The 17249-nt window shown below is 42.9% G+C and overlaps 2 protein-coding genes across 3 annotated transcripts; both read right to left on the reverse strand.

Annotated features, from left to right (window-relative positions):
* Window positions 1-756: 756 nt before the first annotated feature.
* LOC311120584 (acyl-protein thioesterase 2-like) lies at window positions 757-13821 on the reverse strand. 2 transcript variants are annotated; one of them, XM_084157867.1, is made up of 10 exons: window positions 13804-13821; window positions 9837-9929; window positions 8765-8796; window positions 8085-8150; window positions 7838-7885; window positions 6938-7008; window positions 5115-5188; window positions 4836-4937; window positions 2958-3134; window positions 757-2821 (listed from the first exon to the last, which is right to left on the reverse strand). In XM_084157867.1, exons 2-10 carry the CDS (start codon window positions 9912-9914, stop codon window positions 2771-2773), a joined length of 699 nt encoding a protein of 232 aa, XP_084013993.1. In that variant the 5' UTR covers window positions 9915-9929; window positions 13804-13821; the 3' UTR covers window positions 757-2770. The 2 variants fall into 2 exon arrangements, with proteins under 2 accessions (XP_084013993.1, XP_084013992.1); XM_084157866.1 differs by having other exon boundaries at window positions 13552-13815.
* A 261-nt stretch (window positions 13822-14082) lies between these two features.
* On the reverse strand, window positions 14083-16978 carry LOC311112683 (PITH domain-containing protein 1-like). The gene is made up of 6 exons (XM_084155816.1): window positions 16642-16978; window positions 16152-16195; window positions 15956-16033; window positions 15362-15466; window positions 15026-15134; window positions 14083-14830 (listed from the first exon to the last, which is right to left on the reverse strand). Exons 1-6 carry the CDS (start codon window positions 16837-16839, stop codon window positions 14729-14731), a joined length of 636 nt encoding a protein of 211 aa, XP_084011942.1. The 5' UTR covers window positions 16840-16978; the 3' UTR covers window positions 14083-14728.
* Between the last annotated feature and the right edge of the window lie 271 nt (window positions 16979-17249).

The following is a 17249-nucleotide window of genomic DNA, read 5'->3' on the forward strand; positions in this document are numbered from 1 at the left end:
AGAAGATGACGGCGGAGTTGGAGAGAGGCAGCCAAACTCTGCAAAGAGAGTGGGACAGAGGTAGGAGGAAACTTCAGGACAAGGACCAGGAGCTTGAGATGCGAAAAGTGGAGATGTTCAGAGAGATTGAGAGACTTCAGGTTAATATAGACAAAGAGACGGAAACACTCAAGACAAGTGACAAACGTATCCAAACCTCAGACGTGGTATTAACCATAGAGGAAGAGAGACTGTGGTTGATAGAGGAGCACACAGTGATAGAGGATGCTCCGATGAGCGTAGTAGGAGCAGAAGCTGCTCCACCTGGATTCAGCAGAGCGCTACGGTGGTATGTCATATATCTTGTTCTGTTCGTTTAGCGTGGTAACTACCCCTTAAAACAACCCAAATTCATACATATTTCAGTGTTTGCACCATAGATAGAGGACTCATCTTTATATCTGTGCTATTATAGCGTCTGTGACCGCATGGGCAGCGCCATTGAGGCTACCACCCATAGGAATCCCCACCCAGTTGACTACTTTGACTACTTTAAAAATGGCAGAAGCATGGTGGAAGCCCTCAATGGCTCTGCCCATGCTAAAACTGCCTTTTGGCCACTAGAGAACTCTTTCATTCTCTATGGTCTGCAGAAGTGACTTGCACACATGCACACTTTGGCTGTCTGTATTTTCTTGAACAATGTTATGCACAGTTCACAGACCAGACATATTACTACTGTAATCATGTTCGACAACAAAAAACTCAGCTCAAATATACTGTTGTTATTTGCATCATTTATTTCACATACAGGTGTCCTAGAAAATAAAATAACCTGAGGGACCAACAGTCGCTCAACATGTTTTAGCCAGTCAAATTAACAGACACAATGATGACATGACAAAGCGACAAAACACATTCAAACAAAATGAAAAATCTAAATGAGCCACAACTGTAAAAATTCAAACAATGACAAACCACAACTCAAGAGAACATTCATGAGACACTTTATCCAACCTTGTCCCACAGGTAATTAGGTGATAGGATGGGACTAGAAGGCAAAAAGGGATGGAAGAGAGATGAAAGTAATACAGAGAAAAGCATACAAAATGTAGCCCACTAATACAAGCGAAAAGTAAACAGATGTGTTGGGGTCAAGGAAGATGACATGGGGAAAGTTGTATAAGACATATAGGGAGTAAGAGACATTCATTAAATAGCGGAACAATCAATACAGATGTTTTTATTCTCCAATGTCTACCATTTAAAATTAAGTTTCAGTAATACAGAATAGGTCATCATAAAGAGAAAACATTGACAAAAGGAAAATACAGAACACCTGATTTTAGCACAATGACTCAGAGTTAAAGTCCTACGCCCAAGCTCTGCAAGTTGTTCAAGATTAATGCTTTTTAAAAATCACCCTTCAATTAAAACGAACAGCTTTTTTCTATCAAAGCCTTCCCAGTGCACACCCATTTTAAGAGTACAATTACAATAGAGCTGGTTAAAGTTAACTCCGACCTTTCACACTGTATTAGTGGGTGAAGGTAAGTTGTCAAATGAGTAAATAGTTTTGCTTGACAGTAAAAATGACCTCTGTCAGCGTGAGAGCGGAAACTGATTTGTGCTGGACATGGATGGAATGGAACATGGCTCACTGGTCAAATGCTAGATGCTAAGAGGGAACGGCTAGGAAGAGCTGCAGTGAAATGAGGCAAGTTGTGTAAACTACACTTTATGTTCTGGTCTGGTTCTGGCACCATCTGGAGTAATACATTACCAATCTATTTTAGCGTTGCTGACTTTCTTTAGTGCAATAGATGAATAGTAGCAAAAACAATTTCTATGATAATTTTTTAAGCCCTAAACCCTTTAAGGTGTATGAAATTAAACATTTTAATCTTTATCAGTCAATACATTTAATGAAATCCTGCCACTATCATTTTGGACTTCGGCAATGGAAATGTCAGATTTTTTTTATCATGGCCCATTCATGGCAAACAAAATAAATCACATAAATGTACACATTATCCACATCATCAACAGCCCTAAATTGTGGTAAAGAACAGAACATTGTGGCAAAAGTAATAATCAATTTGTTTCCTTTATTTAAATTGGGTTTTTATAATGTCAGATATTTGAATCAGCATAAGTATGGGCACCCAGGAGTAACAGGGGCACCCATGGGTAGCTGGGGCGTGACCACAACCCCACCAGCGGCCGTGAACCAGTTGGTAACAGCATGCAGAGCAGCGTAGCACCAGAGTCACTCCAGACGGCACCAGACCTCGGGGCCTGAGGACCAGAACCACAGGCTGCTGAACCTGCTATCTCCTCAGCCTGGGTCAGGCTCTCTGACACTGGGTGGCATCTAGGAACAGGAGGAGCCCACCTGCTCACTTACTGCTTCACTAACTGACTCACTGACACACAGCATTGGAGGGAAATAGGAGTGGAGGTTGAGCGAAAGAAAGAGGAGAGGATAATGGTGGGTTGGGTAAGAATAAAGAATCCCAGGGGAATGTACTGTGTGAATCAGTGATTCTCCCTCAAAGCTAAGACTTGTTGTTTGCGCACTTCAATGTGTTAAAAAAATGGTGTGTCCAGTCTGATGTGCGTTGGATTGTTATGGAATGAGGCATGTATTTTGATGTTATGTGAAAGTAAGTGTTACTGAGTCTGTTTGTGTGTGTGGAGGGGGCGGTGCTCATGGCTGTTTCCTGTGAGAGAATGGCAGGTCAGAGGTGAGAGATCAGTGTCTAAGGGTCACAGTGAGGTTGATGTGAGGTCAGATTCGGGGCAACTGCTTCTCAATGAATTCCTTCACTGCCGCCATCTCCTGTAAAATCAAAATAAAGAGGCTTATAAGAAACCGAACATCATGAATACTTCCACACTGATACTCATAGCAAACCATTAACACACATAGAACAACATTGATACTCATGCATGTTACAACCAAAATCCCCTTTTACCTGAGGACAGGAGCTGTGCATGAGTCCCGGGTAGGTCCGGAAGGTGATTTTCTGAGGATTGACGATGATCTTGAGCTTCTCGGCTGTCATGGCCCCAAACTGCACTGGGATCATGGGGTCCATCTCCCCATGACACTGCAGTATGGGCATGTCCCTATTCCCACTGGCGCTCGCTGCCTAATGGGCACAACAGATCATTACATTCAATTACTACAAGCAAAAAGTTCATTCATATCTAGACAGCAGAGATATAGTATATTTTCCAGTTTGGAATCAAATCAAATTCTATTTTTCACATGCGCCGAATACAACAGGTGTAGACCTTACCGTGAAATGCTTACTTACAAGCCCCTAACCAACAATGCAGTTCAAGAAATAGAGTTAAGAAAATATTTACTAAATAAAAGTACAAAATAAAATAAGTAATACAATTACATAATAATGAGGCTATATACAGAGGGTACCGGTACCGAGTCAATGTGCGGGGTACATGTTAGTCGAGGTAATTTGTACATGTAGGTAGGGGTAAAGTGACTATGCATAGATAATAAACAGCGAGTAGCAGCAGTGTAAAAACAAGGGGTGGGGGAGGGGGGGGGTCAATGTAAATATTCCAGGTGGCCATTTGATTACTTGTTCAACAGTCTTATAGCTTGGGGGTAGAAGCTGTTAAGGAGCCTTTTGGACCTAGACTTGGCACTCCGGTACCGCTTGCCGTGCGGTAGCAGAGAGAACAGTCTAAGACTTGGGTGACTGGAGTCTGACTATTTTTGGGGCCTTCCTCTGACACTGCCTACTATATAGGTCCTGGATGGCAGGAAGCTTGGCCCCAGTTATGTATTGGGCCGTACGCACTACCCTCTGTAGCACCTTACGGTCGGATGCCGAGCAGTTGCCATACCAGGCGTTGACGCAACCGGTCAGGATGCGCTCGATGGTGCAGCTGTAGAACTTTTGGAGGATCTGAGGACCCATGCCAAATCTTTTCAGTCTCCTGAGGGGGAAAAGGTGTTGTCGTGCCCTCTTCACAACGGTCTTGGTGTGTTTGGACCATGATAGTTTGTTGGTGATGTGGACACCAAGGAACTTGAAACTCTTGACCCGCTCCACTACAGCCCCGTCGATGAGAATGGAGGCGTGTTCGGCCCTCCTTTTCCTGTAGTCCCGATCATCTCCTTTGTCTTGCCCATATTGAGGGAGAGGTTGTTATCCTGGCACCACACGCCCAGGTCTCTGACCTCCTCCCTATAGGCTGTCTCATCGTTGTCGGTGATCAGGCCTACCACTTATTGTGTCATCAGCAAACTTAATGATGGTGTTGGAGTCGTGCTTGGCCAAGCAGTCGTGGGTGAACAGGGAGTACAGAAGGGGACTAAGCACGCACCCCTGGGGGGCCCCGGTGTTGAGGATCAGCGTGGCAGATGTGTTGTTGCCTACCCTTACCACCTGGGGGTGACCCGTCAGCAAGTCCAGGATCCAATTGCAGAGGGAGGTGTTTAGTCCCAGGATCCTTAGCTTAGTGGTGAGCTTTGTGGGCACTATGGTGTTGAACGCTGAGCTGTAGTCAATGAACAGCATTCTCACATAGGTGTTCCTTTTGTCCAGGCGGGAAAGGGCAGTGTGGTGTGTGATTGAGATTGCGCCATCTGTGGATCTGTTGGGCGGTATGCAAATTGGAGTGGCTCTAGGGTTTCCGGGACGATGTTGATGTGAGCCATGACCAGCCTTTTAAAGCACTTCATGGCTACCGACGTGAGTGCTACATGAGTGCTAAGGGGTGGTAGTCATTTAGGCAGGTTACATTCACATCCAGCCCAGTAATAAAAGAAACAGCTCTGTGGAATGTTCAGGGGACTGAAGTAAGCTATGTAAATGTACCTGTGGGAAACTCTTGTGAAGCGGTAGCCAGCAACTGAGAGCAACAACACCCGCCAATTGCTGCTGACAGGTGAGGGCGGTATACAAGGACAGAGCCCCACCCTGGGAGACAGTGAAAAAGAGGGAAAGAGGTAGAATGTGTTTAGACCTATGGAGATGTTGTTCATGGTTCACACAGTTTAAACAGCAATGTTGAAAAATCACTTACAACCAGGAACTGGAAAAATAAGTCTTCATTTGCACAACACCTTCAGAGCAATTCACATTGATTAACCTTACCTGAGAGAACCCTCCAAGCATCACACGATTGGCGGGTATCCCATTCTTTGCCTCATGGTCGATTATGGCCTTGACTGTGGAGAAGTAGGGTGAAAACGGAGACTGAATATATACCTGGGGGGCTGATAATGTCTAGTTATGATGCACACCATTTTAGCTAACATGGTTATGTTCATAGATCTTAGTATGATATCTATGTGCATCTACAGTGCATTCAGAAAGTATTCAGACCCTTTCCCCACATTTTGTTACGTTATAGCCTTATTCTAAAATTGATTAAATTCATGTTTTTTTCTCTTCAATCTACACACAATACCCCATAATGACAAATCGAAAACAGGTAAAAACAGAAATACATTATTTACATAAGTATTCAGACCCTTTGCTATGAGACTAGAAATTGAGCTCAGGTGCATCCTGTTTCCATTTATCATCCTTGAGCTGGTTCTACAACTGGATTGGAGTCCACCTGTGGTAAATGCAATTGATTGGACATGATTTGGAAAGGGACACACCTGTCTATATAAGGTCCCACAGTTGACAGTGCATGTCAGAGCAAAAACCAAGCCATGAGGTCGAAGGAATTGTCCGTAGAGCTCCGAGACAGGATTGTGTCGAGACACAGATCTAGGAAAGGGTACCAAAAAATGTCAGCAGCATTGAAGGTCCCCAAGAACACAGTGGCCTCCATCATTCTTAAATGGAAGAAGTTTGGAACCACCAAGTCTTCCTAGAGCTGGCCGCCCAGCAAAACTGAGCAATCGGGGGAGAAGGGCCTTGGTCAGGGAGGTGACCAAGAACCCGATGGTCACTCTGCCAGAGCTCCATAGTTCTTCTGTGGAGATGGGAGAACCTTCCAGAAGGACAACCATCTCTGCCGCACTCCACCAATCAGGCCTTTATGGTAGTGGCCAGACGGAAGCCACTCCTCAGTAAAAGGCACATGACAGCCCGCTTGGAGTTTGCCAAAAGGCACCTAAAGGACTCTCAGACCATGAGAAACAAGATTCTCTGGTCTGATGAAACCAAGATTGAACTCTTTGGCCTGAATGCCAAGCGTCACTTCTGGAGGAAACCAGGCACCGCTCATCGCCTGGCCAATACCATCCCTACGGTGAAACATGGTGGTGGCAGCATTATGCTGTGGGGATGTTTTTCAGCGGCAGGGACAGGTAGACTAGTCAGGATCAAGGGAAAGCTGAACGGAGGAAAGTAAAGAGAGATTCTTGATGAAAACCTGCTCCAGAGTGCTCAGGACCTCAGACTGGGGCGAAGGTTCACCTTCCAACAGCACAACGACCCTAAGCACACAGCCAAGATAACGCAGGAGTGGCTTCGGGACAAGTCTCTGAATGACTTGAGTGGCCTAGCCAGAGGCCGGATTTGAACCCGATCTAACACCTCTGGAGAGACCAGAACATAGCTGTGCAGCATCGCACCCCATCCAACCTGACAGCGCTTGAGAGGATCTGCAGAGAAGAATGGGAGAAACTCCCCAAATACAGGTGTGCCAAGCGTGTAGCGTTATACCCAAGAAGACTCGAGGCTGTAATCGCTGCCAAAGGTGCTTCAACAAAGTACTGAGTAAAGGGATACTTGTGAATTTCTTTCTTTTTATACATTGGCAAATATTTCTAAATACCTGTTTTTGCCTTGTCATTATGGGGTATTGTGTGTAGAATGATTAGGAAAGAAAACAATTTCATCCATTTTAGAATAAGGCTGTAACGTAACAAAATGTGGAAACAGTAAAGGGGTTTGAATACTTTCCGAATGCAGTGTATATAACATGTATAATACTTGTGTTTCACTTAATTACTTACTGTTCTCCGCTGCCCTCTTGATGCCAGCCTCGTCCTCTGGAGAATCTGGGCTGAGACCCATCAGGTCAAACCTACAGAAACGTACAGATCCATGTTCAGACGATTTAATACATCTCATCTCATACAGTGAGCTCCAAAAGTATTGGGACAGTGACATTTGTTGTTTTGGCTTTGTACTCCAGCACTTTGGATTTGAAATGAGTGATAGTTTGACGCATAAATATCATAATCATCATTATTCACGACTCATTCAGGACTATCCGTAATCATGGTAGCATCCACATTAATGTACAAGTGTTTAGAAACATATTATATTCTTATTTACAATAAAAAGTGACTCCAAAATCACAATACATTATTTACCATTAATTTCTATTGGGCACAAAATAATCTGAAACAACCAAAACAAATAGCAAATGCATCCAACAAGTTTGTGGACTTACAATCTTGATGTAATCATTGCGTGCTAGGAATATGGGACCAAATACAAAACCTTTAACTACTTTAATACACATAAGTGAATTTGTCCCAATACTTTTGGTCCCCTAAAATGGGGGGACTATGTACATAAAGTGCTGTAATTTCTAAACGTTTCACCCGATATGGATGGAAATACCCTCAAATTAAAGCTCTGACGATGAGATTAAAGTGCAGACATTGTATCATTTCAAATCTAAATTACAGAGCCAAAACAACAAACAATGTGTCACTGTCCCAATACCTTTGGAGCTCACTGTATATCTTATGTAACCCTGATATCCTGGTAGTTTTCGTGTCTTTGAAGGAATTCCATGTGCACCAAATCGCTTACCAAAAGGAAATATTTTCCACTGAAGTGTAGTTTACAGTCAAGCCATTGGCCAATGTCAAATATTTTAGATCAGTGCCAACATGACTCACCATGAGGGCATGGTCATCTTCATATTAAGAGTGACAGGGATTCTGGGCCTGTGGAGAAACAAGTGAATCAATGTACACATGGTATACATGGGTGGAGGACTAAATGGTTGTACAGAAAGATAAGAGATGAGACACTACCAAACAGAAGATTCGACTCTGATTGCAACACTCCAGAAACTGAGACAAGAGGCACTCAAGAAGAGAAATAAACATGTCAGAAAATATGACAGATAATACATAGACTCACGCGTGGGGGCAGATATACTTTACATGTGGCAGTCGGATAGCAGTCATGGTGTCTGCCCAGCCATGCCTGACAAGAGGAAGAAAAGGAGCAGTTCAGAGAGAGAAAGTGGTACTCTTTACAGTTTAGGCTATAAGACTTATACTGATTATAAAGGTGCCCGCATACTAGGTTCGGTTTGCTCCTAGCAGAATTCTGCTTGGCGAAGCAAACGTCTGTGCCTCGCATACTCCCATAAAAAGACCTTCGCTTGAAAAACGAGAAATACATGAAATTTTACTGTTTGTCCCCCTTGAGACGCCGTAGCAACATAACCAGTATACACCAATGACCATAGAAGTGTTGGTATACACTTCCTCAAAATAGTCTGATTTAATCTAAGATAATTAATTACAGATTTCTTGATTTGGCGCTTTTGACGAGGTCTTAGTTGTGCAATTTTACATCTAACTAAGATGTTTGGTGCAGTATTTCTCTAGTGAAAACATTTGCATGAAAACTAACAGTTTCTCGTTGAATGACAAACACTTCATTGAAGAATCCCGTCCATAATTCCCAGTCCTACTAGGAGTTGTACTGTCGTCCAATCACCGACGAAGGGGTGTAGACTTCGACTACATGCCTCAAGAAAAAAGTGTGTGGGTGTGTGTGAAATGCTGGGAAGCCTGAGACAGGAAACTCACCCTGAGTCACCCAAACCATGAAGGAAGATCACCTGTGGTAGAGATAGGGAGATTGACAGTTTTACAGTAGGTAATGGTGCATTATGAACATCAATGAGCATGCCCATTTACTGGCTACTGCCCTGTATTCGCATATAAACACCATGTTCAAGTGAATCATTCCCAACAGCAAAAACAAAGGGCAAATTCCTACTGTTGCCAAGACGACGCTCAGTTTATATTACTGCTTGCCAACTCTAAAGAATTGCATTTATCAGAGGCATCATAAGAGAACATCTGAATTTGGCGAACAAGATAGATTTGTTGCACTCTATGTAAAAATCTATTATTCGCCTTCACAAATGAATTGAGTTGGTTCTGACCTAACAAGTGCTTGCAGACCCACTTAACTTCGGTGTAATCGGTTTGTTATGCCTTTAAGCGACAATATTTTAACATAGCACAGTTCTGATAGGGCTGTGCAGCAACCATGGTAAATCAGTTCAACGTTTTTTATTTATTTACATTTGGTTGAGTTGTCAACTAATGTAAATTCAATGTGAAATCACCAAAAAATGTCACCATGTCATTGGATTTAGGTGAAAAGTTGGGTGGAAAAAAAGACTAAATTCTCTTACGTTGATGACTTTTTGCAAATCCAATCAGTCTTCCACGTTGATTCAACCAGTTTTTGCCCAGTGGGTTCACAGTAGGGCCGGGACGATAACAGTATCGCAATACTTGTTAGTATCGTGGCAAGTAAACAAAACGGATCTAACTTCTTTAGGAAAAAGCCCTAATGTTGCAAACAAACATCATGTTGTCATCCAGAGTCACATTTATTTATTTTCCAATTCAAAGACGACAATATAATATATACAGTAGGTTTTTAAAGGACTAAAGACTTATCTGCTTCGGTTTTTCATTTTTGCCATGGTACTGGTATCGTCCCTGCCCTAGTTCACGGCACCTCTGAACAACAAATTAGCTTCAGCATGGCAACTATTGCGCTTGCTTTGAAGCTTTGCAACAAGTGGCCAAATTTGCTGATGGATGCCGTAAGTTACACTATGGTGTTGCTGTGGTCTCTCACCGCAGCGGTCTCCTTCTCTGTCCCAGACACCGTCACAGCCTCGGCGAGCAGCGGCACAGACATGTTGTTGCCACACATACACTGTAAGGGGTGCTAGAGAGAGGGGGGGGGGGGGGGGGGGCATATCAATGATGTGGCTGGTTATCAATGCAGCTATTCAGCATAGGGACAGACATAACAAAAGAACTGAACATGCCACAGTTTATGGCTGCTATGAACCAATGAGACAGGCTGAGTACTGAGAGTAATCTCTTCAGTCAGGAAGTTCTGAAACTCATTAACTAAATGCACTCCTCCGAACTGCAATTATGTTAACCAAAATGCCAATAGGCTAGTATTAGCGCCACTGCCTATACACTGAAAATGGATATCGGCTTGCTAGAGCATATTGTTTTCAAAGTCAACATTTAATACCCTCATAGCGTCAGGTTGAGCGACATATGACAAAAGGTTGAGGCTAGCAAGAGACAAAAAAAAAACAATGAGAGGAGAAATGAAAAGGGAAAGTGAGGAGGTTAATGTATAAACCTTCAGGGAGATTATACACCGAGTTAGTTACAATTCTACCCACCTAATGACCTGCAGTTAGTGAAAGCAAAGGGAGACAGAGAAAGAGCCAAATCAGGGGAATGAGAATGACAGGCTCAATAGGGAAAAAGAACAGGACTGTGCGTCACGCATCATAACTTTTTGCACTGCAATGACACGCATGCTCATTGTGCCTTTGCCTCATTTCCTTGTCACTGTCAGCTATTGTACACTTTAATAGGCTTAGTGCCTACCTTTAAAAAAGGTTGTACCTTCAAGAGGTGATGAATAGCTAATATTAGTTCAGTTAATTTAGGCCCACTACAAAAAACCAAGCAATACAGTGAGGGAAAAAAGTATTTGATCCCCTGCTGATTTTGTACGTTTGCCCACTGACAAAGACATGATCAGTCTATACTTTTAATGGTAGGTTTATTTGAACAGTGAGAGACAGAATAACAACTAAAAAATCCAGAAAAACGCATGTCAAAAATGTTATAAATTGATTTGCATTTTAATGAGGGAAATACGTATTTGACCCCTCTGCAAAACATGACTTAGTCCTTGGAGGCAAAACCCTTGATGGCAATCACAGAGGTCAGACGTTTCTTGTAGTTGGCCACCAGGTTTGAACACATCTCAGGAGGGATTTTGTCCCACTCCTCTTTGCAGATCTTCTCTAAGTCATTAAGGTTTCGAGCCTGACGTTTGGCAACTCGAACCTTCAGCTCCCTCCACAGATTTTCTATGGGATTAAGGTCTGGAGACTGGCTAGGCCACTCCAGGACCTTGAGCCACTGTGTTTTGGGTCATTGCCATGCTGGAATACCCATCCACGACCCATTTTCAATGCCCTGGCTGAGGGAAGGAGGTTCTCACCCAATATTTGACGGTACATGGCCCCGTCCATCGTCCCTTTGCGGTGAAGTTGTCCTGTCCCCTTAGCAGAAAAACACCCCCAAAGCATAATGTTTCCACCTCCATGTTTGATGGTGGGGATGGTGTTCTTGGGGTCATAGGCAGCATTCCTCCACCTCCAAACACGGCGAGTTGAGTTGATGCCAAAGAGCTCCATTTTGGTCTCATCTGACCACAACACTTTCACCCAGTTCTGCTCTGAATCATTCAGATGTTCATTGGCAAACTTCAGACGGCCCTGTATATGTGCTTTCTTGAGCAGGGGGACCTTGCGGGCGCTGCAGGATTTCAGTCCTTAATGGCGTAGTGTGTTACCAATTGTTTTCTTGGTGACTATGGTCCCAGCTGCCTTGAGATCATTGACAAGATCCTCCCGTGTAGTTCTGGGCTGATTTCTCACCGTTCTCATGATCATTGCAACTCCACAAGTCTTGCATGGAGCCCCAGGCTGAGGGAGATTGACAGTTATTTTGTGTTTCTTCCATTTGCGAATAATCGCACCAACTGTTGTCACCTTCTCACCAAGCTGCTTGGCGATGGTCTTGTAGCCCATTTCAGCCTTGTGTAGGTCTACAATCTTGTCCCTGACATCCTTGGAGAGCTCTTTGGTCTTGGCCATGGTGGAGAGTTTGGAATCTGATTGATTGATTGCTTCTGTGGACAGGTGTCTTTTATACAGGTAACAAACTGAGATTAGGAGCACTCTCTTTAAGAGTGTGCTCCTAATCTCAGCTCGTTACCTGTATAAAAGACACCTGGGAGCCAGAAATCTTTCTGAGAGGGGGTCAAATACTTATTTCCTTCATTAAAATGCAAATGAATTTATAACATTTTTGTCATGCGTTTTTCTGGAGTTTTTTGTTATTCTGTCTCTCACTGTTCAAATAAACCTACCATTAAAATTATAGACTGATCATTTCTTTGTCAGTGGGCAAATGTACAAAATCAGCAGGGGATCAAATACTTTTTTCCCTCACTGTATGATTCCCCGAGGCAGGTAGGCCTACAGCACTCTGTACTTGCTATCCGGGATCCTTGGGACATCCCTACCCCATTGAAGTTGACATTTAAAATGGATAAGGTAAGGGTTAGGCTTGGGTTATGTAAAGGTTATGGTTAGGGTAGGGATGTCCCAAGGATTCCAGATAGCTCTAACCCTTGCTGATGCATTTATGAATTGGATACTAGCATCAGTGACACAAAATTGAGGCTTTGTTCCAGCATGCCTGTGTAATATTTGACTTTATGCCATCACTTAACGTTAGCCAGCCTGTAATTGTATTTGCAAGGCAAACATCCTCAGTTCAAAAATAAAGTTCAAATAGCTGTTTGTCCTGCATTGATTTTCCATGATCCCCTGTCAGCAGTTGAAAAATAGCTAAGCATGGATGGAAGGAAATGCACCGATTTCACGGTCACCTCTCTCCCTCTCAGCAAGCCTTCTACGGGTGATACAAACAATGCCGTACATGCACTGCTACAACATCACGAGTTCCCATCTGACTTGCATTCAACTGGAAAACCAAACTTTGACTGGTTCAGTGGTTGGCGTAAAAATAACGTGCCACTTTGGCCCTTTATTCACTTGCATTTATAACAGCTAATGGCTCGATTTTATCAGTAGTCAAGCGCAATTGTTACTGGGATAAAGGCCCTGTAAGGTCTACCCAGGGCGCAAATTCTAGCCACCAGGCAATCATCGAGTAATATGCGACAGTCAGTATAGCCAGCTAGCACCGGCAGCAACACTGGGGTGTATTAATTCCGCTGATTCTGTTGCAAAACGTTTCTTAAACGTAACAAATCGGGACATACCTGGAATTTTCCAATAGAAAATCTCGTTATAGTTGCAAAACTATACTGTTTGGATTAAAGATTACACCCCTGATTTTATTAGCCAGCCAAATTACGCATGCTAGGTAGCTGCTGTGGCTACTTGCAACACGTCATTCAGTTATATTTTTATATTAGCTAGTTTAGTTCAATCATTTGACGTAGACATATGTGGCAATACATTGACAACCAGCGATCCATGGTACGGATATGTTGTTAATTAGCTAGCTTAAGGAAGGGGGTGGGGATGAAGAAACAATGGGGGCTGAGATGCAGTTTAGCTCGCTACTAGCTAACACAGCCGTTGTGCAACCTGGTGCGCGAATTCAGGAGAGAATAAGTGCAAAGCCGCTAGCTAAATTGTTTCAAAACGTGGAAAAGCTAGCCATCTACATCCAAGCAGCCAGCTTAATCCTGTTTAGCTGGCTACACTCACTTTACATCCTCAAACGCTCAATGACTACCAAGCTAACCACACAGCAGCAATTTGTCTCAGTACACTGCCCTCCGCTCTCTTTCGCGCTTGGTTTGATTGACATGTGGGCTAAATTCGACAAGGTATTTGAATATATCACTTCCCCATGCCCTTCAACCAAATCTGTAAGCAAAGGCCCATGTGGGTTCGGTTCGGATGGGGTAAAGGAGTATTGTAATCCCGCGGCCCGCTAATACAAATTCATACACTCACCACTTGCTGTCCCAGAATCTCAACGGAACTTCCGCTACTGGTGTAGAAGGGCGGGGATTCTTTAAAGTGATGTCATCATGATGTCCACACCCTTTCTCGTGCTTGCACTGTACACCCTGCCATCAATTGATCCATTGATAGGCAATACATTCCAGATAGTGCAATTTACACTAAACAAATGTATTATACCAAATGCAAAGAGCATCTTTTCAATAAATAATACTGTAGCTTTTTATCAATTCAAAATCTACATTTCAATAAAATAAAAATACAATTATTATCTTATGTAACATATCTTTATTCTTCAAATAATTACATCACACACACAACAGCATAGGGCATTTTCTATTTCTCAGACTAGGCATACAGCATTTTCCTCAAATTCCCAACTCCAACAAAGCAATCACATTCAGCCACTGGCTGCCACAGACCGATCGCCTCATTAATAATGCAATGAAATCATAAGTTAAACAGCTTTTGTGTTTCGTGGGTGTCAAAGGAAGCAGTGTGGTATAGTAAGCAACACAAATCTAATCCATTCAAATGAAAACATTATGCTGATCTACTTTTGTTGTGTCAAAATGTCTACATCGTCACATTATTGCTATGCATTCAGAGCTTGGATGAGAAAGAATGTGAGTGATCTCCCACTGCAGGTGATATTGGAGTCATTCCAGTTTTGCTGAGACAAGTTGTAATATTACAACAAACCACTAGGTGGCACAGTGTCCAGCTATATTTGAGATAAAAGCACTTTGATGCTTTTTCACAGGGTTACCAGTGAGTGATATTAAATGTATTCATTTACTAAATGAAAACTTACTCACTTCTTTCAGCCTCCACTCTTTGTGGTACAATAAGTGTAACAACTGAGTATCCATCACCACTTCCTTTTGACCCATATCTGTCCCACCCCTCCTTTTTCTCAGGAGATGAAATTTGTTTGTGGGATGATGCTGTCGACTTTATGGTCTGCAGGGTTAGCGGACGCCTCGTAGTTGCAGATGGTTACTTCATGTCTGTGAGCCTGGGAGGAAGAAAGCAAAACAGATGAGACTGAGGTGAGGTGTTTTGCCATTTAACAAATGGACAAGACAGAACAGTCAAAGTAAAGCCTGATACATAAGTGAAACATAATTCTGCAAATCAATAGAGCGATAAGAAACAAAGAAAAAAATTCAGCCTCAGAAAATGTACTGAGGTGGGTCTCATTTGTTCTCACCTGGGAGTACTCCCCTCTCAGCCCAATGTAGTAGACCCGTGTGGACTCTGTCCCAAAGTTCCGTGATATGTGAATGGACAAGTGATTAACGTTGGAGAAACGGGCAATCCTGGAAAGAATGGTAATTTAGGGTTGATTAGTTTAGTGGGTTTTAGGTTAGGTGGGTACTTAGGCATATTTCACCGAAATTGTATTTTTTTTCAAGTGTTTTGTTTTCTTGTCTCTGAAATAGTCTATGGGTGAGCAGTGACCACAAACCCCACTGTTTTCTGGGAAAACAATACTACTTTTAGTGTGTGTGTGTGTGTGTGAGAGAGAGAGTTCTGTTGCTCTTACTTAGTTGGGTATTCCAGCTGAGCCAGTGGATCTCTATTGAGACGGAAGGCTTGCTCAGGTTCTCTGCCTGTGTCATCAAAGGACATGTGGGGTATGTTCTTGTACCTACACGGACAATGCAACACCACACAGTGACAAACAGTTAGTTCTCAAAACCACACATGCTGACAATAAATAGATCCAGTTCCATGCTGATGTAGCAGGAACTAGCTAATTGTCACTAGCTGTCTTGTCTCACTGTGTGAAGTGTGAGTCAAATGTCACTCACAGAGCAATAAGTTAGCTACTTGCTCTTTCAGTTTGCACAGTTGGATCAGAGCTGGGGGTCTATTCACCATGAACCAAACGAAAGCAAACCGAAGCAAACGGAACAAAACGGAGAGGGACCTACCTGAATCTGTCCAATAGAAACTTGTTGCAAGACATTTTCCGTTGTGACCCGTTTTGCACTAATGAATACACCCCTGGTTGAGTTGTGAGTAATAAGCATCATATCAAATCTCAGAGCGAGTTGATACATGCTACACTGGCGCAATGCAATCCCACAGTCAGGACCCAAGGTGTTTCTGAAAGGCAGAAACAGTACTCACTCACAGTCTCATTTCAGCAGGATGCGATTCATCGTCTTCACCGGCTATGATTATCCCTTTCAGCTTGACACTTCCGGTGAACCTGAGAAAAATATGATTTGTGAAAGAATGCATAAACACAATATGATGAAACAAGTCTGAAGTTAAAATTACAGGATAAGAAAGGGTGAAAAGGGGGTTAAAGGGTGGGATTTTCTTACGGGATGTTGAACAGGAGCTCTTCATCAGCATCACTCTCAACAAACTACAGAGGATAGAGACCGTTTCAAGAGAATTCATGGTAGAGAAAAAGTTGATCACATAACAGTTATGAGAAATTGGCTTTCACTAATGGAAGAGGTCGTCCAGATCAGCTCTAAGGATAGGTTCACTGACACTAAATGTTCCACCACCTGTGTACATATTTCGTTTAGTCTACAAAACAAGTCAACATGGGTTTTTATTATTACAAGGAAATGTGTACCATATCATCCAGTCTGGCCTTTACTGACAAGTGCAGTATCGCTCCATACCAATTTGTCTTTCCAATTACGCGATACATTTTTGCAATGTTTGATATACCGAAGAGCCAAAATGGCAGCTGTCACAACTGAGTTTAATAATTTCAGACGAGAATTCAGGGCTTCTACACCCTCAAAATTTTTTACATTCAGATGACGTACTATACACTCAAGGAGTCGATAACATTACCTTCTCCCTGTCTGTCCGTTGATCCCATGGTTTAAACACGAGTTTCCCATCGCCTTCTCTTGTTTCGTTGAGACATTGCAGTTTCTCGATGTCAATGCGCTGATACAGTGCATACTCCAGGCCTCGTTCCGCTGGCTCGTGCTCGTCTTCACAGCAGCGATGGCTGTGCCCACCATGACCATGGCCGTGACCAGACATCGCAATGCTAAATATCGCACTTTAGAGAAAAGTAAGTCCAAGCTACAGGCTGTCTGACTAGCTAAGTTACTTGTTTCAGACTGACCTGGCTGTTTTCACTTTTCCACAACATTCTGGAGAGGAAACGTTTCAAAATCACATGTACGTTAATAGCCAATCAAGATGGACGTACAGATGCAGAACATCAACGTGCTCTCTGATTGGCCTGGCCAAAACCAATGAACAAGCACACGGTTTCCACTAGCTATTTGGTTAATAGATTTTACACCAACAAAATAAGGTTAGCAGTGTGGTTAAGGTTAGGTTTAAAAATAACATTTTAAGATTAGAAATTGTAGAAATGGGCGGGGTTTGTCACGACCCAAGCACACGAACCTGTAAAACCCATAACTGATCTTAGATCCGTGTCT

The sequence above is a fragment of the Coregonus lavaretus genome, assembly GCF_964263955.1.
Source record: "Coregonus lavaretus genome assembly, chromosome: 3".
Classification (NCBI taxonomy): Eukaryota; Metazoa; Chordata; class Actinopteri; order Salmoniformes; family Salmonidae; genus Coregonus; species Coregonus lavaretus.